Genomic DNA, 22637 nt, shown 5'->3' on the forward strand with positions numbered 1-22637 from the left:
AACGATCTGGGCCTGGACCAAACCCGGGGCGCCACGCGAACCCACCGTCTCCACTGGCAGCGGGGCCCACGGCTGCCAGGTGTCGAGGACGGCGCTGCGGCCCCGAGCGCCGCCCCGCCGTCGCGACCCGATCCGACGGCTCGGCGCGGCCGAGGTGACCGGCCACCGGACAGGGGCAGCCCGGTCATTCCGCCGCCGCCGCCGATGTGGTTCCGCCCCAACTCAACTCCAGTCTCCACGGCCGCGGCGCCGAGCCAGCAGCCGAGCACTGATCAAGCCACCACCATCACCTCACCCGCCGCCGCGTGCACCACCCGCCGCCGCGCCTTTTAAAGTAAAATCGCATCCCGAGTCCGTGTTCCGAGCTGCCGAGCCCGTCGCCTCCGCCCGCCGCCGCGCGCCTCCCACCCCTCCCCTCCCCCCATGGGCCCCCGCGCCCGAGCCGGGACCGCCCCACCCACCGGCCGGTGCGCGCGCCGCGGATAGATCCCACGCCCCGTCGCCACCGGATCCGATGCTGGAGACGGCGGCCGCCTCCTCCCCCCGCGCCGCTGCGGCGGCTGCCTCCGCCGGCGCGGCGGCGGCGGCTTCTGCCGTTTCCTCCCCGCGGCGGGGTGGGGCCACCGCGCACCACCACCGGCGCTGGGCGCCGGCCCCGTTCCGGGCGTGCCTCGTCGCGCTCTGGCTGGTGGGATTCGGGCTCGTCTTCCTGTGGCAGAGCACCTCCGTGGGCCGCGTGCGGCTCTACACGCGCCCGCCCATGCCCAGGCGCGCGCCGGCGTCCATGGGGCAGTGGGTGGCCTCCCCGCCCGTCTACGATCTGAGGGAGTTCGGGGCGGTCGGGGACGGGAGGACGGTGAACACGGCCTCGTTCGAGGCGGCGGTCGCGGCGATCGCCGAGAGGGGCGGCGGGAGGCTCACCGTGCCCGCCGGGCGGTGGCTCACCGCGCCGTTCAACCTCACTAGCCGCATGACGCTATTCCTCGCTGCCGGCGCTGAGATCCTGGGAATCCAGGTGAGGCATTCACCTGCTATTTGCTCAGCTTTGTGGATTTTAAGACGCTGCCTTTTATTTTCAAAAGAAAAGGATGCTGCCTTGGGATCTTTGGTCGGGTTTTGTATTCGATTCTGCAAGTATGAAGTAAATAGGACTGCTTCTATCGTACCGTCGTTCAACCATAGTTTGAAAGACATCATAGAAGTAATTGCAACCAGTTATCATTGCATAAAATGGTGAGATCATCTGGAGTAATGCAAAATACCATGCAGTTCAATGAGATAGTAATATCTATCTGGTATTGGTGACATGCAGGACAAGCAAATGCTTCTTTATTACACAGATACCTGGTAGCTACTTTTAAAATTGTATCAAAATTTGCTTCCAAGTTCACCACATAAATAGCTGCCAGGTGATCTCATTTTCAACTACACTTCAAAGATTTGCTGAAGACTTAAACAGTCGAGCAAGCATTTAACAGTGAAATGACCAACTTGTCAAAGTTAGCCTGATAGGTTCCATGAAGCACGTGGCTAGTCCCAACTCCCAACTTATATGTTGTGGTTTTGTTAAGTCAGTTCTGACTTGCTTTGTATGCAATAGTCAGGTTTAAGTTCAACTGAATTTAGTCACTGCTTTGATACGTTTTATCTGCCAAGTTGTTTTGTTCGCTTTGTTTCTTTTGGTGCTGTTGTATTTGCCAGGGCTCAAATTATTTATACTGGTACTTTTTTCAGTTTGGTGCACTTATTTACCAATTGAGTTAACATTGGCGACTTCTTTATGTTACTTATATCAAAGGATGAAAGATATTGGCCATTAATGTCTCCATTACCATCATATGGGTATGGAAGAGAGCACAAGGGACCTCGATACGGAAGCCTTATTCACGGTCAAGACCTGAAGGATGTGACTATAACAGGTATGTGGCGTTTTTTGTTTCTTTTTCTTATTCATTCATACAAAATCATTGTTGCCAAATTGGTTACATCTTTTATACATTTTCTTCATACAAAACCACAAGAAGTTGTTAAAAGTTGTACATGAGTTTAATGAATTAATTGTAACTTGAGAGGAATTCTTTCATTGTAAGAATAAAAGTCTGGAAGTGATGCTATTACTCCAATGGAGATATGATAATTGATAAATACAGCTAAATATTTTGATGGTATTTTGTACCAGGGGTTCTTATTCCCCCTCTTTCTTCTTAATATATTGATGCGCAGCTCTCCTGTGCATTCGAGGAAGAAAAAAATAAATACAGCTAAATACCACATGACTCATCCATTGCAGAACTTAATGATTTTGCATTGTTGTTTGTTTCTCTTTGGCAATCCCATTTTCCCGAAATTGTAATAATTTTTCAATTGACATTCAGTCTTGTTGACTCCTGTGTAAATAGGTCATAATGGTACCATAAATGGACAAGGTCAAAGTTGGTGGGTAAAGTTTCGGAGAAAACTCCTTAATCACACAAGGGGCCCTCTAGTGCAACTCATGCGATCAAGTAACATTATCATTTCGAATATCACTCTTCGTGATTCTCCCTTTTGGACTCTTCACATGTACGACTGCAAGAATGTTACTATTGTAGAAACGACCATCTTGGCTCCAATTGCTGGAGCTCCAAATACTGATGGGATAGATCCAGGTTACTCCTTACACTTGCTATTGTTTCTTATTAATGAACTTTCTTCCTTTCATTATAGATTTATCCTGTCCTGTAACTTCAAATGCAATCTAGCTTTCACTAAACCTTTTATAACGATAGGAACCCAAGAAACCTGCACATGTTGTCTTGAATCCATTTTTTTGTTATACTTTATGCTTCATTAATCAGACTCATTGTTATTCATACTGTATGTGCAGATTCTTGTGAAAATGTGGTGATAAAGAATTGCTATATTTCTGTTGGTGATGATGGGATAGCTATAAAGAGTGGTTGGGATCAATATGGAATTGCATATGGGCGTCCATCTGCTAACATTATTATTCAGAATGTCATAATCCGCTCCATGGTCAGGTGAGATAATTAGATTGTTTTCTTAGGCTGTTTTGATTCACTTTATGATATAAGTATGGTGATGTTTTCATTTTTCAAATATCATTGGCTACTGAATGACACTTCTTGTCCCAGAGTTGCTGCGAGTTTGTTAATTTTTCGTTTTTATATTTCTTATAAATATTACTTGCTGGCTATTTATGCTATGTTACCAAATTATTTTGCCTACTGGATCATTTATTCACCTAGACCAGAATTAGGTACACATGATACTTTCTTCTCAAGTTCGCATTGTTGGTTTGTCTTTCATACTGCCACTAGCTTTCTTGTAGGATTCATGACATGGAAATCAATCAACACCAGTATTCAAACTTTTTTTTTCTTGAATACAGTATTCAAACTTTGTTAAACCATATGTGATTATATCATTGTATGTTTGATCTTTTTTCATTCTGTGGGCAGTGCCGGTGTATCGATCGGAAGCGAGATGTCTGGTGGTGTCTCTAATGTTTTGGTAGAGAATGTTCATGTATGGGATTCACGGCGAGGTGTGAGGATAAAGACTGCCCCTGGAAGAGGGGCCTATGTAAGCAACATTGTGTATCGGAACATAAGCTTAGAGAATGTCCGTGTTGGTATTGTCATAAAGACAGACTACAATGAGCACCCAGATGAAGGCTTCGACCCGAAGGCCGTGCCCATAATCGAGAACATTTCTTACACGTCAATCCACGGGCAGGGTGTGCGCGTATCTGTCAGGATACAGGGAAGCGCAGAGATCCCCGTGAAGAATGTTACCTTCCATGACATGTCAGTGGGTATAGCAGACAGGAAGCACCATGTTTTCCAGTGCTCCTTTGTCCAGGGGCAGGTCATTGGCTATGTTTTCCCCATGCCTTGCAAGAACCTGGACATGTATAACGAGCGGCGTGAGTTGGTCAAACAATCGACATTCCAGAACATTTCTGATATCGACTACAGTTTTTGACAAGGGCAGTTGATCCCATTGTACTATTGCTGTAGGAAATATTCACAGCTCTCATAGTCCTTTCAACACGTTTAGAAGCATTTTTTGGTAGCCTTTTACAACCTTCACCTCAGGCATGTATTTCAGGAGGTTTGACTTGTCTATACTGTCTCATAGCAAGACATCAGTATTGTTCTCTTTTCATTTCCCATCTCTGAATTATCACAAACAAACTTGGTTACACAGTCAACTGTACACTTTTGATAGTTTTTACTGTTGAGGCAATTGGCTTGCCCTTCTCCACAGATCTGGATGTGTAATGTAGATTGAAATTGGAATGGTGGGTCCTTTCAAAGTTGTATTCATAAAGCTCAGTTTGTCAAGATGGCTTCAGATCGGGCTGGTGATTTTCATGCTGAAACTGCTGCAGCAAGGTCGTACGGCTTCGGTTCGAGATTATCCTACATACAGTTTATTTTTCCCCAAATTCAAGCATTTTTTACTTTCCAAAGGGTTTAGTTTCTTGCAGCATAACCAGGGGAAAAAATCAACAAGAGAGAGGTCACCTTAAGTAGAAATCTTTCAGGCCCATCAGGTTAACAGCCCAATAAAAGACTCTTATAGTCATGCAAATAGGAAAAAATTATTTCCGCCTCCCTCAACTTTGGACCGAATTTGTTTTTCCTCCCTAAACGACAAAACCGGTTATTTAGACTCCTCGAACTTTGAGCGGTTCACGCGACCTCCTTTGAGCGGTTTCAGGGTGACGTGGCAGCGGTTTTCTCTTTTTTCTTTTATATTTATTTTGACTGAAACTTTGAAAAATCATATTAAATTGTAAAAAAATTATAAAATAGAAAATCCAATTTTGTTGGACTCCACATGAGTAGATATATGCAGTGAACATATTATATAGTATAATTTAGTATAAATTTTTTGCTGTAATTTTATATATATACTTTTCTGTAATTAATTTATATATACAGTTTCCGTTATCTAATTATGGTGAAATTTTTATGGTGGGCTAATCTTTATATGGTAGAGCTGTAGTAAAAATTTTATGATTATAGGATCATGTATGACTGAGATATAGATTTATCTATATAAACTTAAATAATTTTAGACGAATCAATAGATAAACTTAGATAAATCTATATCTCAGTCATACATGATTCCATAATTATAACATTTTTACTACAGCTCCACCATATAATGATTAGCCCACTATAAATTTTTTTTACCATAATTAGACAACGGAAACTGTATCTATAAATTAATTACAGAAAAGTATATATATAAAATTACAACAAAAATTTATATTAAAGTATACCATATAATATATATTCACTGTGTAGATCTACTCATGTGGAGTCTAACAAAATTAGATTTTCTATTTTATGATTTTTTTATGATTTAATATGATTTTTCAAAGATTCAGTCAAAATAAATATATATAAAAAAAATAAAATCGCTGCCACGTCACCTTGAAACCGCTCAAAGAAAGTCGCACGAACGGTTTCGGAAGTTCGAGTAGTCTAAATAACCGGTTTTGTGGTCTAGGGAGGAAAAACAGATCCAGTCCAAAGTTGAGGGTGTAGAAAAGACTTTTTCCCGCAAATAACTAGCCAGCTGTCGTCACGCGGGCTGGCAGCGCCTGATTGGCTTATGGTTATCCTCGCCTGCCACACCCTCTCGCTCCCTATCCTGAAAAACTCAAAGCAGATAAAGCGCGGCAGCTCAGCTCAGCTCAGCGCGCGCACCGGCGACGCCCGCCTCCGCTCCCTCCCGATCGCCGCCTTCTCCTTCGCTCCCGTTCCCATGGCTCTGTCCGTCGGCTCGTTCGCGGCATGCAGCCTCCAGCCAAGGTAAGCCATGGCGCGCGCGCCCCCTGCGCCGCCACCCCGCGCGCGTCCCCGGCTGCTGGCTGACAACGCCGTCTGTTTTCCTGCAGAGCTAGTAGCATTCGGGCGGGCCGTGCGCCGCCGCCGCCGCCGGGCGCTGCCGCGGTGGTCTCGTTTACGAGGACGGGGCGCCGGGCGAACGCGACCAAGGGCGTGTCCGCCGCGTGCGAGCCGCTGGGCCCCGACCGGCCGCTCTGGTTCCCCGGCGCCTCCCCTCCCGCGTGGCTCGACGGCAGGTAAGTGCCACGACGAGCAGAACAAATCTCGCAGATTGGCATGCCGCTGACGCCAGTCTACTGGTGAAGGCGTAGAGGTACCATTTCGCTCTGAATTTTTTCCCCCCAAATTGCAGCCTCCCTGGAGACTTTGGATTTGACCCGCTTGGACTAGGTATGTAACACTAGTGTCCCTCAGCAAAATGCTTGCCATATCTATCAAAGTTGTGAGCATGGCACTCTGATTACTAATTTCTCCGTCAAATAATTTTAATTTTGATCAAATTATAAAAAAATACTAATATTTATACCTCTAAATGAAACTTGTTTTGTAACATAAATTTTAATACTATTTTGTATAAATTTGATTAAATTTAAAATTATTTAACTTCTCGGTAAGTGAGAGTTGCAATTTTTAGGGCTTGTTTGATTTCAGGGACTTAAAAAAAGTCTCTGGAACTTTTTAGTATTTAGAATTATTAAATAAATGTTAATTATAAAACTAACTGCAGAACCCTGGGGCTAAACTGCGAGAAGAATCTAATGAGGTATCTTAATCCATAATTAGCGAATGGTACTGTAGCACCACTGTAGCAAATTATGCATTAATTAGGCTCATTAGATTCGTCTCGCGAAAAAACACTTAGCTGTCAAAAAACATTTATAAACAGATTTTATTTAATACTATAAAATAGTAAAATTCCTTTTGATGTGATAGGGACTTCTCAAAAAAGTTGGGATCCAAAACACCCCCTTATATACGTATGGAGTACTAAGCCAGTTGAAGCCGCGTGATTCATGTTATGTTTGCAACTGTTTCAAGACGCTTCAGTTCCCTAGCACGCACACGGCACACACTTGGTCGTCGCCATGAATCTTTGCGAAAGCAAACACGTCGGGTGCACACGAGCGACACCGGCCGCCGTTGTCACGGGCAGCAAATTAAAGCAAGCACCAATGATTGTACTTTAATTTGTGCATGCACACGATGGGATGGCTGCAGGGTCGGAGCCGGAGCAGCTGCGTTGGTTCGCGCAGGCGGAGCTGATCCACGGGCGGTGGGCGATGCTGGCGGCGGTGGGGATCCTGGTCCCGGACCTGCTGGCGCGGTGGGGCTTCATTGACGGCGGCTTCTCGTGGTTCGACGCCGGGTCCCGGGAGTACTTCGCCGACCCCTGGACGCTCTTCGTGTCGCAGATGGCGCTCATGGGGTGGGCGGAGGGCCGGCGGTGGGCGGACCTCCTCAACCCCGGCTGCGTCGACGTCGAGCCGGACCTCCCCAACCGCAAGAAGCCCGTCCCCGACGTCGGCTACCCCGGCGGGCTGTGGTTCGACTGGGCCAACTGGGGCCGCGGCTCCCCCGAGCCCGTCATGGTGCTGCGCACCAAGGAGATCAAGAACGGGCGGCTCGCCATGCTCGCCTTCCTCGGCTTCTGGTTCCAGGCCGTCTACACCGGCCAGGGGCCCATCGACAACCTCCTCGCGCACCTCGCCGACCCGGGCCACTGCAACATCTTCTCGGTACGCGCCTCCTCCTTTCCTTCGCTTCTGGTCTGCTTCCTGCGCTGCATCGATCTGCATCCATGGTTGCCATGGCTCACAGGCTGTTGTCGCTCTGGTTTTGGTTCTCATCTTGCAGGCCTTCACGTCCCACTGAATGCTAGTTACCTTGTCAGATACTTACAAGAGAATGGAGCCGTGAACGAACGCTTTGAACCTGGCAGCAATTTGTTTGATGAAATCACATGAGATGCTAGGGGGAAATCCAATTGCAACAGTAATTAACAAACAGAGCGCCACCGGCGGCCATCGCCTTTTTCTGGGTTTTTTTTTCACGCTTTCTTTTTTCTCCCCCTCGCCTTTGATCGGCCATGTTTAGTTCAAAATTTTTTCCAATATTATCCATCACATCGAATCGTCGGACATATACATAAAGTATTAAATGCAGTTGAAAAAAAAACTCATTACACAGTTTAACTGTAAACGATGAGATAAATCTTTTAAGCTTAATTAGTCTATAATTAAACATTAATTGTCAAATAACAATAAAAGTGGTACAGTACCAAAGCCAAAAAATTTTTTTGCGAACTAAACAAGGCTCTTCGCCAAAAAAAAAAAAGAGGACACAGTACAGGATACAAAACAAAGAAGATCGCCGTGCCTGATGAGCGCCAGGCCCTGCCTGGCAGCAGGTGAACCTGTCACTGGCTGTACGTGAAACCACAAGATTTGCGACCGGTTCTGCTGCGGAGCGACGCGACGGCGACGCGAACGCGAGGTAGTTTTTTTTTTTTTTTTTTGCGAAAGGGGAATTGTATTAAAAGGAAGCACAGTGCATCCCAGGCGTTTTACACAAACCACCCTGGAGCAACCAGAAATTACACCAAACAACCCCCCATGACGAGGAACACCTCGAAGGTCCTAGCTGCCGGCGATGAGCGAGCGCCGCCGGACCTAGGCAGGCTCCACCTTCCTTCTCCGAGAGTGATTCCAAGCCTTGGATCAGCCGCATGAGCCAGCGCCCGGAAGCATCTCCAGAACGCATCGTTGACGATGAACGAAAATCAGCCATCAACTCGCGGAGGACGCGAGGTAGTTGTGCTTGTGCAGTTCAACACTGATCCTGTGCTGATCAACTTGCTACTTGCTAGGACCTGTGCGACTCGGATTAACGAGCGCAGAGCCGGCGAACGCTTCTGCTCTGCTGGTGTTTCTTCAGAATCTCGGCAGCTGGACGGCCCCCTTGTTCCCTGTCAGGAACGGCGCCCCGACCCACGGGCATCACGACCTGTTCGAACGAAGTTGTTTTCGTGGGCGTACCGTACGTTCTGCGAGACGAGAACTGGTCGAGTGAATGTACGCATCAGTACTGGTAGCAGCACCTGTCTGTTTCCCTTTCCCACATTCACTCGCGCAAATTTAATCCTATTATCGCTCGGTCATCGGTCTCTAACTGCCCCTTCTCCCTGACGGCGTCTCGACATCGAGAAGCACGATGAAATACACGATGACAAAGGTAGGATTTTCACCTCTAAAATCAGGGCATAACTGCTTTCACTTCATATACTGGCCCCATCTATCTCTGAAACATTAAGCTGACTTGTAATAAACACAAGTTCGTAACGATGTGCTGCTCTTAGGCCTTCTCCAAAGGTAGTCGAAATCGCCGGCCGCGTCAGCTTTTGCGTGAGCTGGAGCAGAGAGAAAGGCAAAAATCCTCCTCGCTAGCGAGTAACCGGCCGCTAGCGCATAGCACGCGACCCGAGCAATGAGTGGACCCATGCACGGGATACGAGAATAAAAATGGCTTCACGCGGAGGCGATTGGATGAGAGAGGGCTTGTGTGCGCCTGGGAAAAAGAGAGGAGGAATAATTACTGCTCTTACATGGGTCCCATTTTTTTTTCTCTCAGTCCATATCAGCTCACTGTGCCAGATCAGCTAGCGAAATCGCTAGAGCTGTTGGAGGAGGCCTTAATTCTTATGTCATCCATTCCCAACGCTTGATTAAAAAATATACTATGCATGCAGTGGCTTATAGTTGAGGGGAAAAAACGCACGAATTAGCTTCTATCAGTTCAAGAATTGTCTACACCACACTCGGTTGTTTTTAGTCCCATGCACCTGAATTTTTTTGACATTTGGATCTTCCAACAGTGTGACTTCTTATTCCTCCTTTTGTTCCTCTCTTCCAAAATAGTTTCATGCTTAAACAAATAATTAAATTTAATATCCACATTAACCCACGTGCTATTCTATACCTTAGGTGTAGCTATACCTAAGTAATCACCGAATAAATTTTCAGTAATAACCGCTGCGCGCAATTACTGAACACCATTTTATAGAACGTGATTCGGTAACTCGGTTTAGTAATTCTTGGTCAGTTCGGTCAATGGTTTGACTGCTGGGTGTAGAATAAACGCTACACCAAATATGTATAATATTATTACCGTCAGCATTATATTATTATTAGTTATTTATGAATAGCTTTCAAATAATTTTAATGATGTGCATCATTAAGTAATTAGTCATAGAGATAAGTTAAAATTGTGTCATCATCATCGGCAAATCGGCATTCCGTTTTCTTAAAAGCGGGCCGGACAAGAAATGCCTTTCCTAGGGGAAAAAAAAGCTTTGAAGAGAAAAGCAACAGATAGAGCTCCGAAAGGAAAGCGGAAGTCAAAGCCCAAAAAGGAAGAGGAGGAATAGGAACAATCCCTCCAGCTCGTTCCTAAAAGTTCAAGGGGGACGACGACCGCAGGCACTTTTGGGCTTTTGGCCAAGAAGAACAAGGCAGCCACTAGCCTTCTTTCCCACCGCCGATGCCGTCTCCCTAAACACTGTTAAATCGGGAAAATCCGTGCGTTTGACTTGCCAGATGTGGCCTAAATCTTCCCTTTTTCTCTCTGAACCCGATGAAGGTGTCGTTCTAGATGATGCGATTTGCTGTCGATTTAGCAACCGTTAGGCATGAGGCTGTTACGTTAGGCCCGTGGGTCATCATCCGTGGCACGGCACGGCAGCTGTGAGACGCCAGAAAACTGGTACCCCCCACTGCAGGTGCGAGGACCGGCCGGAATGAGCTGTCAGCTTACCTGCCTGCCGCGTGTCGCCTCGCGGTCGATACGCCGTCACGTCAGCTGACGTGTCTGCTCCGTAACTGCCTCTCGGCCCTCGGATTAGCAAAGAACGGTTTTGTTTTCGGGAGTCCTCGCTGCGCCGGTTACCTATCGGTAGTGTGCTTGTGTGGTCTGGTCTGGTCTCATTAGCTGGGCTGTCAGCACGTGGTGGAATGGATGGACGGCCGTGATGACGAGTTTGACCACGTCAAGGTTGCCTTGAGCCGATCAGCCGAGACCTGCGACTGCGACGTGGACTCTCTAGTCTTGTGTGACAGGCTCACGGCTGCCGAGCCAGAAGCCCACAAGCTCGGCACCAGGCACTGACATGTGGGCCCGCAGTGCCGGCCACCGTCAGCCGATGATGCGCCTGCCGGTTGGTTAGCTCTGCTAACGCAAGGGGGCTCGAACGGAGGAAGCCAAATAGCCAAGATGAGCGAGGCGATTAGGGTATAAATACAGCGGCGGGATCAGCAGACAAGACAGCGCCCTCCTCCTCCTCTCCATCGCGTCGTCGATCGCCGCTGATTGCTGCCTAGGACTAAGCTTTTGCTGCGCCACTGCTCTTGGCGAGGCGGCATGGAGGCATCCGCCGCGGCGGAGCTGGAGGCCGCGGAGAGGGTGGTCATGCGGTGGGGCTCCACGGCGTCGGCGGCGTCCCCGGGCCGCGGGGCCGGGTACGAGCAGGCGATGCTGTTCGGCGGCGCCGGCGACCGCGTGGAGGCGGAGCGGTTCCTCCAGGCGGTGGACGACATCCGCCGCCTGGCGCCGCCGTCGGCCGCGGGCTACGCCTGCGCCTCGGTCCAGGTGGCCATGGCGCGGCTCGAGGGCGAGCTCCGCCACGTGCTCGCGGCGCGCGCGCTCGACCTCGAGATCGAGGCGCTCGCTGGCCTCAGCTCGCTCTCCCTGTCCGGGTCCGGCGGCAGGCGGAACTCCGACGCAACGCCGGCGGCGGCGGGGGTGGAGGAAGACGACGACGACGGCCGCGGCGGCGGCTCCGGGTCGTCCTCCGTCGGCCGCCGCCATCGCACCTACCGCTCCCTGCTGAGCATCCGCGAGGTCGACCTGTACCCCGCGGACGCCATCTCCGACCTGCACGCCATCGTCTCCTGCATGTCCGAGGCGGGGTACGGCCGCGAGTGCGTCCAGGTGTACGCCTCCGTCCGCAAGCCGGCCGTCGACTCCGCCCTCCGCCGCCTCGGCGTCGAAACGCTCAGCATCGGCGACGTCCAGCAGCTCGAGGGGGACGCCCTCGAGGCCAAGGTCCGCCGCTGGATCCGCGCTGCTCGCGCCGCCGTCCCCCGCGTCTTCGCCAGCGAGCGCCGCCTCTGCTTCAACATCTTCCGCGACCTCCCGCTCTGCGATTCCGCCGCCGCCGCTGCCACCGCCACCGCGGCCGTCGCCACCCACGACGCGCCTTTCGCCGAGGCCGTCAAGGGCGCGGCGCTGCAGCTCTTCGGCTTCGCGGAGGCCATCAGCATCGGGCGCCGCTCCCCCGAGAAGCTGTTCAAGATCATCGACCTGCACGACGCGCTCTCCGACATGCTGCCCGACATCTCCGACATCTTCGCCGCCTCCAAGGCCGCCGAGTCCATATACGTGCAGGCCGCCGAGATCAGGTCGCCGCTGGCCGACGCCGTGCGCGGGATACTCTCCGAGTTCGAGAACGCCGTGCTCCGCGACCCCTCCAAGACCCCGGTGCCCGGCGGCACCATCCACCCGCTCACCCGCTACGTCATGAACTACAGCAGCCTCATCTCCGACTACAAGACCACGCTCTCCGAGCTCATCATCTCGCGGCCATCATCAGCTACCTCCCGAATCGCTGCCGAGGGCAGCGAGGCCGCGCCGGCCTTCCCTGATCTTGACCTGCCGGATCCTGACAGCCAGTTGCCCCTCGCCGCGCATCTCGTCTGGATCATCGCTGTTCTCGAGCACAACCTTGAGAGCAAGGCGTTGCTCTACAAGGATGCAGCGCTGTATCACCTGTTCATCATGAACAACGTGCACTACATCGTGCACAAGGTGAAGGACTCGGCGGAGCTCCGGGGGCTGATTGGGGATGAGTACCTGAAGCGACTCACGGGGAAGTTCCGGCTGGCGGCCACGAGCTACCAGCGCATCGCGTGGCTGAAGATTCTGAACTGTCTCAGAGATGAGGGCCTCCATGCTACTGGTGGCCTCGGCGTCTCGTCTGGGATATCCAAGTCTGCACTCCGGGAGCGATTCAAGGCTTTCAATAGCGCATTCGAGGTGGCGCACAAGATCGAGTCTGCTTGGTATGTTCCGGACACACAGCTGAGAGAAGAGCTTAGGATCTCGATTTCGGAGAAGCTGCTCCCAGCATACCGTTCCTTCCTTGGCAGGTTCCGCCACCACATTGAGAATGGCAGGCACCCAGAGATGTACATCAAGTACTCGGTTGAGGATCTTGAGATAGCAATGGCAGATTTCTTTGAGGGGGCTCCATCATCGCCTCATAACAGGAGGAGGTCTCATGGATGAAAGATGGCTTGAAAAGGCTGGGTTTTATTTCGTCCCTTGTATATTGTTTAACTCTTTTAGGGGAAGGCCAACAGGCTCAGTTGGGCCTTCTGTTTTGTTCTCCTGAGGCTCAAAGCTATAGTTGGTGATGATTTCTTCGACTACAGGTAATCTGAAGCGGGATCAGGATCTTGATAAAAGCTTCCAAAAGTCCTGTTTCTTATTCCACTGTAAGCGAGCTTGTTTCTTTTTTTTTCTTTTCTTTTTTTTAGCGAGTAGCATGTTCATATAGAAATGTTCTTTTAGTCATGTAACATAATTGTAACCTGTAACTTAATTGTTTGACATATATATGAGTATTAATTTCATCACGTTTTTGGTGGTTCACATGTATCTGAAGAATGCTGCTTGATAGATGAGATGCAAAAAGAAACTGTGTTGGGGCTACGCATGCAAGATTATGTTTCGAGAATCTTCTTCCTTATATCTATTTACGGTCATAACAGAGATTCATAAGGTTAAGCCTATGTAATGCCATCTTTTCTTTGGAGGATCTTCTTAGTTATATCTCTTTACGGTCATAATACCAAATCAGGGTGCACTGCAGCTTTAGTCAGTACAGAACTACAATGCCTATAATCAAAGTTACAGTTGCATTTTCCATGCAAGCATTCTACATGACTGAAAATAAGCAGGATGCCTCTCCATTTCTCTTGACTAATGAGAGCCAAATTTTAGAAGTTACTCCTTTTATCATCTTTTTTTTTCTTATTTGGGGACTACAAACTACCGCCGTGCCTTGGATCTCACATGTTCATTTATGAATAATTAGATATAGATCTCAATCACTTTAGGGCTCTACTGTTATGCATAATTGGTAAATACTCCTCCCTCGCAGCACGACAGTGCAGTATGTCAATGGCCTTCTTTGCTGATGAAACTCATCGATCCTGTCATTTTTTTTTCCGTTATGCTTTTTTTCCAATGAGGCGAGATATGATCTTATGGTACTCATTATGTTTCTGATTTATATGCTCGTCATAGTTCACACAGAATTCTTTCTACTTTGTTAATCAAAACTATTCCGCAGGTTCTCTATGGTCTATGGATGAACTAGGAACTGAAACAGTAATGACCCATGCTACAAGTCAAGTTGCATTTCAATTGAGATTAACTACTTGCGGGCAGTGTCATCACAACTACTTGTTGGTGTTGGGTGCCGGCTGACGGGGTACTGGATGTTGGCATGTTGGAGCACTGACATGACATGCTCGGGAGACCAGGAACCATCCCTCGGATCGTGCAGGTCCAATGCTTGTCGGACGGAGACAGGAAGAAGGGAAACAATGGCCATTGTCTTGACTATGACCGATCATGGGCTCATGTGGCTGACCAAACAAGGAAAAGTTATAGTCAAGTATATTCTCATGGGCTCATGGCTAACCAATTGGCTTTCTTCCCTGTGACATTGTCGGCCCAAAAACCAGGAGAGTCAGCCCAACGAGTGCACACCCGGAGGAAGTCCTGCTACATCCCAAAAGCTAACCCAAGAGGTGAGAGATTCACCCCCACTTTTATGTTGGTTCAACTCTCCCCCCACAACCAATGTGGGACTAATCCCAACAATCTCCCCCGTCACACATTGGTGCCTCTTAGCACTGACCGGGCCCACACCACAGTCCACCAGTGACCGGCTCCACACACGAGCACATATGGGCCTCACACCCGCGGTCCACCACTGACCGGCTCGACACACGAGCACACACGGGTCTCACACCCACGGGTCCACTGGGCTTCGGGCCTACACCACCCGAGTGTGCACGAGCACAGGAGATTGCGGACCCAGCTCTGATACCAATTGTCGGCCCAAAAACCAGGAGAGTCGGCCCAACGAGTGCACACCCGGAGGAAGTCCTACTACACCCCAAAAGCTAGCCCAAGAGGTGAGAGACTCACCCCACTTTTATGTTGGTTCAACTCTCCCAACAATCAGAGATTGTTGGGATTAGTCCCACATTGGTTTTGGGGGGAGAGTTGAACCAACATAAAAGTGGGGTGAGTCTCTCACCTCTTCGGGCCTACACCACCCGAGTGTGCACGGGCACAGGAGATTGCGGACCCAGCTCTGATAACAATTGTCGGCCCAAAAGTGGGGTGAGTCTCTCACCTCTTGGGCTAGCTTTTGGGGTGTAGCAGGACTTCCTCCGGGTGTGCACTCGTTGTGCCGACTCTCCTGGTTTTTGGGCCGACAATTGTTATCAGAGCTGGGTCCGCAATCTCCTGTGCCCGTGCACACTCGGGTGGTGTAGGCCCGAAGCCCAGTGGACTCGTGGGTGTGAGGCCCGTGTGTGCTCGTGTGTCGAGTCGGTCAGTGGTGGACCGCGGGTGTGAGGCCCATATGTGCTGTGTGTGGAGCCGATCACTGGTGGACTGTGGTGTGGGCCCGATCAGTGCTAAGGGGCACCAATGTGTGAGGAGATTGTTGGGATTAGTCCGAGTTGAACCAACATAAAAGTAGGGTGAGTCTCTCACCTCTTGGGCTAGCTTTTGGGGTGTAGCAGGACTTCCTCCGGGTGTGCACTCGTTGAGCCGACTCTCCTGGGTTTTTGGGCCGACAGACATCACACCTCGAGACGCCAGAAGCTATGTGTAAATCAGTAGATATATACAGGCGTATCAGTTTGCCAAGGTTCAGCGGGCCTTGTTAGTTTGAAACACAGAAATTTTGCTAGTACTACATTTTAAATCAGTTACAAAAGGAGGCTCATTTTACCATCTTTAGAGAGGTACCATCAATTATCATACAGCATATACGAGGCACCAAAATTCAGCACGCGAGGGACCAATTTTCGGTACCGAATCTCATATTGTGAGTTTGGTACCTCTCCAAGGACCTTGAAGAGACAATAAAAAGAGCACCAGCCCAAAAGAGCTCTTCAATACTTATATGCATAAAAGTCTGTGAATCCGATAGTTGAATTGCTGCTTTTGACCCATGGTCTGACTTGATAAAAATTGATCACAGAAACGTACCGAATGATTAGGCAATTAAGTCAAATTCTAACAAAGACCAGCAAAATAGTTTATTCTCTAACATAGATGGCATAGGCCGAGTTCATGCGAACCAGCAATATGATGTCTATAATATAAATATTATACAGCATAAACCCTTCATAATGCCACAGACTAACTGTTCCTATCATGTACCATCATTCAGACTATGATGATAACAGCATGACTGGCCGTGCAATAAGCCAATAAGCTATAGTGGAAATGAATCAAGTAAAGAAATAACCTCAAGTGAAGTACTTCATTAACTAGAATTAGCAAGGCCAATCCTCTGCTAAACACCAAAATTGCTCTATTGTCCACTTCAATGGATCACATGTCTTTGCATATTCCCTCCCCCAATTGAATTGACAATAAGTTCTACTCCCTTTTGTTTTCCTCGTCATCCCCATCAAAAGATGATTCGGTATTCACATTCTTTGTTGCTTTGTCATCTGGAGTAGAAGATAAACTCCATCCATTTTTGGAAGCACTGGGTGCTGGCCTAATTAATGATAGATTGTCCTTCCGGTCAAAGAATTCGCTTGCATCATAAGCAAATCTGAGATGGAGAAAAAAAAACAAGGAGCTGTGAACCTTTCCATTTGTAACAGGAAATTCTAATGAGATGGCACAACCCAACACATCATCCAGCTGAAAGTTACAAAAGGATTAGGACTATACCTCATTGAGTTCTGCGAAGGTGCCCACAGGTAGCAAATTACGCAAAGAAGTGAGAAAGACAAAACATGCCAGAAGGCAGGAATAATCCATGCGTATTGCCATCGTTCATTGAATACATCTGTTGATTTGAAGTAAATCTGCAGAAAGTAAAGTGTTACGACATCAATTAATTATGAAACAGATGCATAACCAAGTTGCAAACAAAAGAACCCGAACAAGGCAAAACAGCTAGATTCATAAAAGAATAAAGTTACACTCCTGCTGCAACTAATCTAATTATTTGAGATGCAGAAATGCCCCTTGATAATCCTAGATTTAAAGTATCGTTTGACATGAATAAGCATACCTCATAGCCAATCCAGGCAACAGACACCAGAACAGATACAATCAGTGCAATTGCGAATTTCCTATAAATCTCAAGTTTGGCCATCAGTCTTCTTGCCTATCATCCACATACAAAAGATTAGGAATAATTAGTGTGCTGTATACATAAGCCAGTGCCTCTTAAGTTGGGGGGAAATAATGCAAGCACAAAGGATAATGGACTAGAACTGATACTGCAGGAGAACAAATAAAGGATACGAAGAAGAGGTTTACTCACCTGAAGTTTACCAATGGTCTTAGCTAGAGAAATGAATATCCAAACAACAAATGCGGCATCTAAAATGGCTACTGGATAAACCAAGAAAAGCCGAGCTTTTCCTGATAGATCATTCACGGCACCCAGATTTTCTACCAACTCAAGAGTTTCTGTTGCTACAAAGAATGTTCCCCCAAGCATGACCACTTTAGATGTCAGGCCACCCAAAGTAGGCGTGACAACTCCATATCCCATCGAGACAATGAGAACAATAACTTCAGCAGCTGTTCTCTTGACAGTTCCAAATGTGACAGCCCAAAATGTGATGCCCTTTGGCCGAATGCCAGTCTCATTGAACTCAGCATACTCAAAATACCACAATGCCATCTCCAACATGCCCAGTGTAATCACGAGAGTAATACAGTTTTGAAGTGGAAGAACCTCTCTCCAAGACTTCATGTACTGATAGAACCAATAGATCCCAAGTATGACAAAAGCAAAAGACATCAGTCCAAAAAAGTTTTTAAGAGGTGCCATCCGACCTGGAATGTACCCAGTAGGATTTTTCCAAATGGTTTTCCCCTCAATCTCCAAACCAGCAAGTGAAGGATCACAGTGTATAAAGTACATATTGTACATCCCAGTTTTGTTTATCGGAATGGTCCTTGATGGTAGCATTGCAATCAGATCACTTCCATCAAATGATGCAACAAATAATTTTGGCCAACCAGGATTTACCTGGGATGGGCGGTAGATGACAGAACCTTCTGTGCAAGCTCCTAACTTTGCAAGATCTGAGGTACAGCAAATAGCTTTCTGACCTCCATAAGCTGATCCACCAATCATTTCACGGTCTTCTATCTCGAAAACAAGTACCTGAACCTTAGCTGAACTGGTCTCCTTTACAGAATCAACAGCATCCTCTGGTCTCCTAAAAGTAATCTTGTCAAACCTGAAAAGCAGTAGAAATTTGAAGGTCAAATCTCTGGAGCCTATCCAATTATGCAGAACTGAGTAAGCACAACTTGAATTATTCAGTCAAACAGGTGTAACAAAGAAAAAAAAACATAACTAATGCATTTGCACATTTCTGCATAACAGTGGTTGACATGGTTGCCCTGGTGTTTGTACGGAATGTTTTCGAGATGATAAGTAATATACTTGTACACAGCATCTTGAAAATAATCAGCACAATGACTGTTGACTGCTGAACCGTGATTCCATGGAGAAAATGGAACTTCTTTAATCTTCAGTTCATTAAATGCATCTGCAGTTTTTACAAGTACAAAACGCAGGATTGCAGCTGCAGAAGTTGCCTCTCACCAATTTCACCCTACATTACGTTTAACCTGAAGAACTAACAAAAAAGCTTACTTTTGCAAACTGACGAGGTTCACTCTGTTTAGCTCAATTCTTGCTTCCTATAACTAAGCAAAGTCCAGCATCAGGGCAATGCACATCTCGGATACCTTCCAGCCGCCACCGACACAGCACTTCGTGCACACCATAACACCAACGAGCAAGATTACTTAATTCCCACAAAACCCCTACTCATCGAAGTGTCCCACAAAACTGAATGCTTGACTTCCAGTCGGCACTGGCAGGATCCAAGATCCGCTTGGCCGCCGACATCCGCCCCCCCCCCCCCCCCCCCCCTCCCCGCGCTCTACCCGCCCATTTTCTTGCAGACGCACGCATTGAACCAAATTAGCGAACAGAGAGCGAACCCGGAACGGCTGCTATCTAGCACATTACCGGATGAAGGCGTCGGCCACTGCGGCGGCGTCCTCATCGTCCCCGGCGGTGGCGGTGGCGTTGGCGGGGGAGGCCGCGTAGAGGCCCTCGCTGCCGGCGTGGAGGATGAAGGCGTTGCCCTTGTTGGCGAAGCCGAGGCCGCGGTACTCGTGCACGGACGCCTCCCCCGGGCGGAGGAGGAGCGCGAGGGCGACGACGAGGAGGAAGCGGACGGCCATGGGGTCGAGCTTGTGAGGCTGGATCTGGCGTGGAGCGGAGTGGGAGTGCAGCGCCTCCCCGGCTGAGCTCGGCGGGGGCAAAACCGGAAGAAAAAAACAAGGAAGCTGTCGCCGTGTGGCCCCCGCGGCCGTCGGTAGGAAAATGGGGGGAGGAGGAGGGTTGTGCTTTGGTCGGCCGGCCCAGACCTTTCTTTGGGGTTCAAAGCTAGGGTCAATGGCATCTGGCAAACCAGCACTGAAAGCAGGAGGGTTTAGTTTTTTTAAAAAAAACATGATAGGCTATTGGCTCCTCTACTGTAGGGTCTTGGGGACTGTTTTCAGGCACAGAGTTTGTGCAGGAAGGAGAAGATAGGCACTAGGAGGTGCCAATTTGTTCTAAGGAATTATAAAATTGTCCAAGAACTGACTCGAATTGTTTACAGGGCATGGTAGACTTTAAATCTGACACGAATTTAAACATAGTGAGGAGTAGGCCCTTTTGTGCCCATAGTGTGGCATGTTCACTGTCTGTTTAAACTCATCTTTGAATTCAAAATGCTTCTTTAACATGGACCATGCTTATGAACAGTGCATCAAAATGTACATCATTGAATCAGTTCCATTAAATCAATCATGAAATATATCTTGTTGTCGCATTTACTTGGTATTGTAGATGTTAGTATGGTTTCTCTATAAGCAGGATAAAATCAAAGAAGCTTGATGACGATTTAGAACAAAACTAAAACGATGTAGCACACTTCAAAAATAGGAGGAATAGCTTATAAACTTCCACACTATGTATTTTGCTCTTATGACTATAAATAATATGTTTTGTGAGAAAATAATGACTGTGCACAACTTTAAGAATCCGGTTGAAATAATTTAGACTTTGCATTACTGAACATCTGGAGCAGATGATAATGAATGTAAGAGGACTACAACTCCTCGCATTAAGAAGAAAAAGACTCATCGATCAATAAAAAAGTGAAGGTCTTGAAAAAAATGGCCGCAGCCAAACTTGCAGTGAGAAGGGAACCTTCAACAGGGGAAATATATGATGCAACTCCTGTACGAGCTAAAATGTTTCATTAGAGTAAAACAATTTTGCTTGAAGAAGCCTCATAACAATATCAATTGACATAGAAGTAGGGTAGGAGGCCTAGCGCTACCTATAGGGTTAGAGCAAGTATTATGGATGGCTGCAAACCAGCTAAATCACTGTCGGCGGAGAGAAAAAGAAGAGAGAGTGCGGAGCAGGCGTCTCGCGAAACTGCATCTTGAAGCGGGCAAATACAGGAGTGCTGCTCTCCCATTTACTACTCTACTGTTGTGCTCCCTTCAGATTGGTTGCATGTGCTGCTGCAGAGCTATCCATGCCGCTGCAACATTAATTGGAAGCCACGCTGGAGTTTATTTCGCCAAGGTGCGGGCTCTATCATTGCCCTTGCTCTTATACTACTGACAATTTAGCATAGAAGATGCTTCCGAGTTCTGCCTAGCGGCTTCTCTCGTCATTAGAGCAGCGATTAAGCACTGATCCACATGGTGTTTCTAAACAAAGGGAGCCTACTAGTCTACTGTGCTTCAATTCTGTACTGGAAAACATGCCACTCCTGTGCCGTGCGCCATGACCTCGCTTGCGTGCCAAGAAACAAACATTTGATGGGGCTTTTCCAACAAACAATGAACAATAGACGTAATAATTTTTAGATAAACTTTATGGAGAGCATGTAGTATTAAAAAAACACTTAGACCGAGTTTATTGAAAAACATGAAATGGTATATTTTTCGAATAAAGAAAACATTTTTTGGGGCTAATGAACACATGGAGAAAATTAATACAAAATAGAACTGACATTCACATAAAATAGATAAAGATATTTACATAAGAAAGATAAATATTGCTTAAGACATATAGTGGTTGTTTTGGCTTAGAGATGTAACCGTAATGGTAGCTGAGACACTTGCTCAACATTCATCTTATGGAATAAACCATTTAATAATAGAATCAAATAAAAAATCAATGTGGTTGTTTAGTTGCTCGTATAAACGATGCACTTATAGAGATTATGGTGAAAGCCATGTGAGCAATCTCTTGGATGAAAATAGTAGAATTTTTAGTTACTCTTTGGGTAATTAATGAACGGAAAAGAAAGAAACCAAAGACACCCATCTAATAATGGATAGAGATGTGCACGGAGTTAATCAGAATAATCAAGGTGACATGGATAATTGTGAGAAGAGAGAAATAGAAATAAATACTTCTTAGTGGGTGCCGTCAGATAGCAGCTGCATTAGCCGCTGGGTTAGCAGAGCGAATGATGGTGATGCGGAGCAATCAGACAGAGAGCTTAAAGTTCACAGAACAAGATTTTTTTTCCGGAGGCTCTTATCCTCATTACGCCTAGCATTGACTGGACTGGATATTTACGTTACCAACTAGCAAATCAATAATGGTTCCATTTGCCTGAATTGGCACCTGAACTGATTCTGGACTCGCCGGGCCAGCCCATCTATGCGACGTCTAGCACCGTGGGCCGGCTCTCGTTGCCCTCCCATTTTTTTTGAAAAAAAATTCTTTTTACCTCCATAAACTATTAGACGAGTTCATATTTCCTCCCTAAACTACAAAATTGTCCGTTTGGACTGCTTGAACTCGCAAAACAGTCCGCATTTCCTCCTTGGCTGGTTTTCCTAAGTGGTTTTTTCTCATTTTGTTTTATATTTATTTTGGTTGAATCTTTAAAAAAATCATATAAAAATTATAAAATGTAAAATCCAATTTTGTTGGACTCTACATGACTAGATCTATGTAGTGAATATATTATATGACATACTTTAGTAAATAATGTTTTCTGTAGATTTAGATTTATAATTTTTTGTAATTAATTCATAGCCACAATTTTCATGGTTTAATTATGGTGAAATTTTTATGGTGGTCTAATCATTACATTCTTGATCTACAATAAAAATTTCATACTCATTTGATCATACATGCGTAAATTATAGGTTTATCTATGTTTATCTATATATTTATTTAGGTTTATCTAGACAAATCTATAATTCAGTCATGCATGATCCAATAAGTATGAATTTTTTACTATATCTCAAGAATATAATGGTTAGGCCACCATAAAATTTTCATCATAATTGGACCGCTATGAATTAATTATATAAAAATATATATCT

The 22637-nt window shown here is 47.0% G+C and overlaps 4 protein-coding genes across 5 annotated transcripts; 3 read left to right on the forward strand and 1 right to left on the reverse strand.

Moving 5' to 3' along the window:
- The first annotated feature begins 322 nt into the window (after positions 1–322).
- Positions 323–4271, forward strand: LOC120679852 (probable polygalacturonase). Its single transcript, XM_039961520.1, has 5 exons — positions 323–1015; positions 1799–1919; positions 2400–2648; positions 2867–3020; positions 3462–4271. The coding sequence occupies exons 1-5, from the start codon at positions 515–517 to the stop codon at positions 3985–3987; spliced, it is 1551 nt and encodes a 516-aa protein (XP_039817454.1). The 5' UTR covers positions 323–514; the 3' UTR covers positions 3988–4271.
- Positions 4272–5667: 1396 nt separating this feature from the next.
- Positions 5668–8009, forward strand: LOC120679863 (photosystem I chlorophyll a/b-binding protein 6, chloroplastic-like). 2 transcript variants are annotated; one of them, XM_039961535.1, is made up of 4 exons: positions 5668–5831; positions 5918–6257; positions 7086–7603; positions 7722–8009. In XM_039961535.1, exons 3-4 carry the CDS (start codon positions 7148–7150, stop codon positions 7737–7739), a joined length of 474 nt encoding a protein of 157 aa, XP_039817469.1. In that variant the 5' UTR covers positions 5668–5831; positions 5918–6257; positions 7086–7147; the 3' UTR covers positions 7740–8009. The 2 variants fall into 2 exon arrangements, with proteins under 2 accessions (XP_039817469.1, XP_039817464.1); XM_039961530.1 differs by having other exon boundaries at positions 5918–7603.
- Positions 8010–11160: 3151 nt separating this feature from the next.
- On the forward strand, positions 11161–13557 carry LOC120679881 (exocyst complex component EXO70A1-like). The gene has a single exon (XM_039961543.1). It carries the CDS (start codon positions 11280–11282, stop codon positions 13203–13205), a length of 1926 nt encoding a protein of 641 aa, XP_039817477.1. The 5' UTR covers positions 11161–11279; the 3' UTR covers positions 13206–13557.
- Positions 13558–16232: 2675 nt separating this feature from the next.
- Positions 16233–19618, reverse strand: LOC120679900 (transmembrane protein 87B-like). Its single transcript, XM_039961560.1, has 5 exons — positions 19252–19618; positions 17518–18448; positions 17263–17358; positions 16917–17053; positions 16233–16794 (listed from the first exon to the last, which is right to left on the reverse strand). Exons 1-5 carry the CDS (start codon positions 19467–19469, stop codon positions 16614–16616), a joined length of 1563 nt encoding a protein of 520 aa, XP_039817494.1. The 5' UTR covers positions 19470–19618; the 3' UTR covers positions 16233–16613.
- Between the last annotated feature and the right edge of the window lie 3019 nt (positions 19619–22637).

Source organism: Panicum virgatum, chromosome 2K (genome assembly GCF_016808335.1).
Source record: "Panicum virgatum strain AP13 chromosome 2K, P.virgatum_v5, whole genome shotgun sequence".
Classification (NCBI taxonomy): domain Eukaryota; kingdom Viridiplantae; phylum Streptophyta; class Magnoliopsida; order Poales; family Poaceae; genus Panicum; species Panicum virgatum.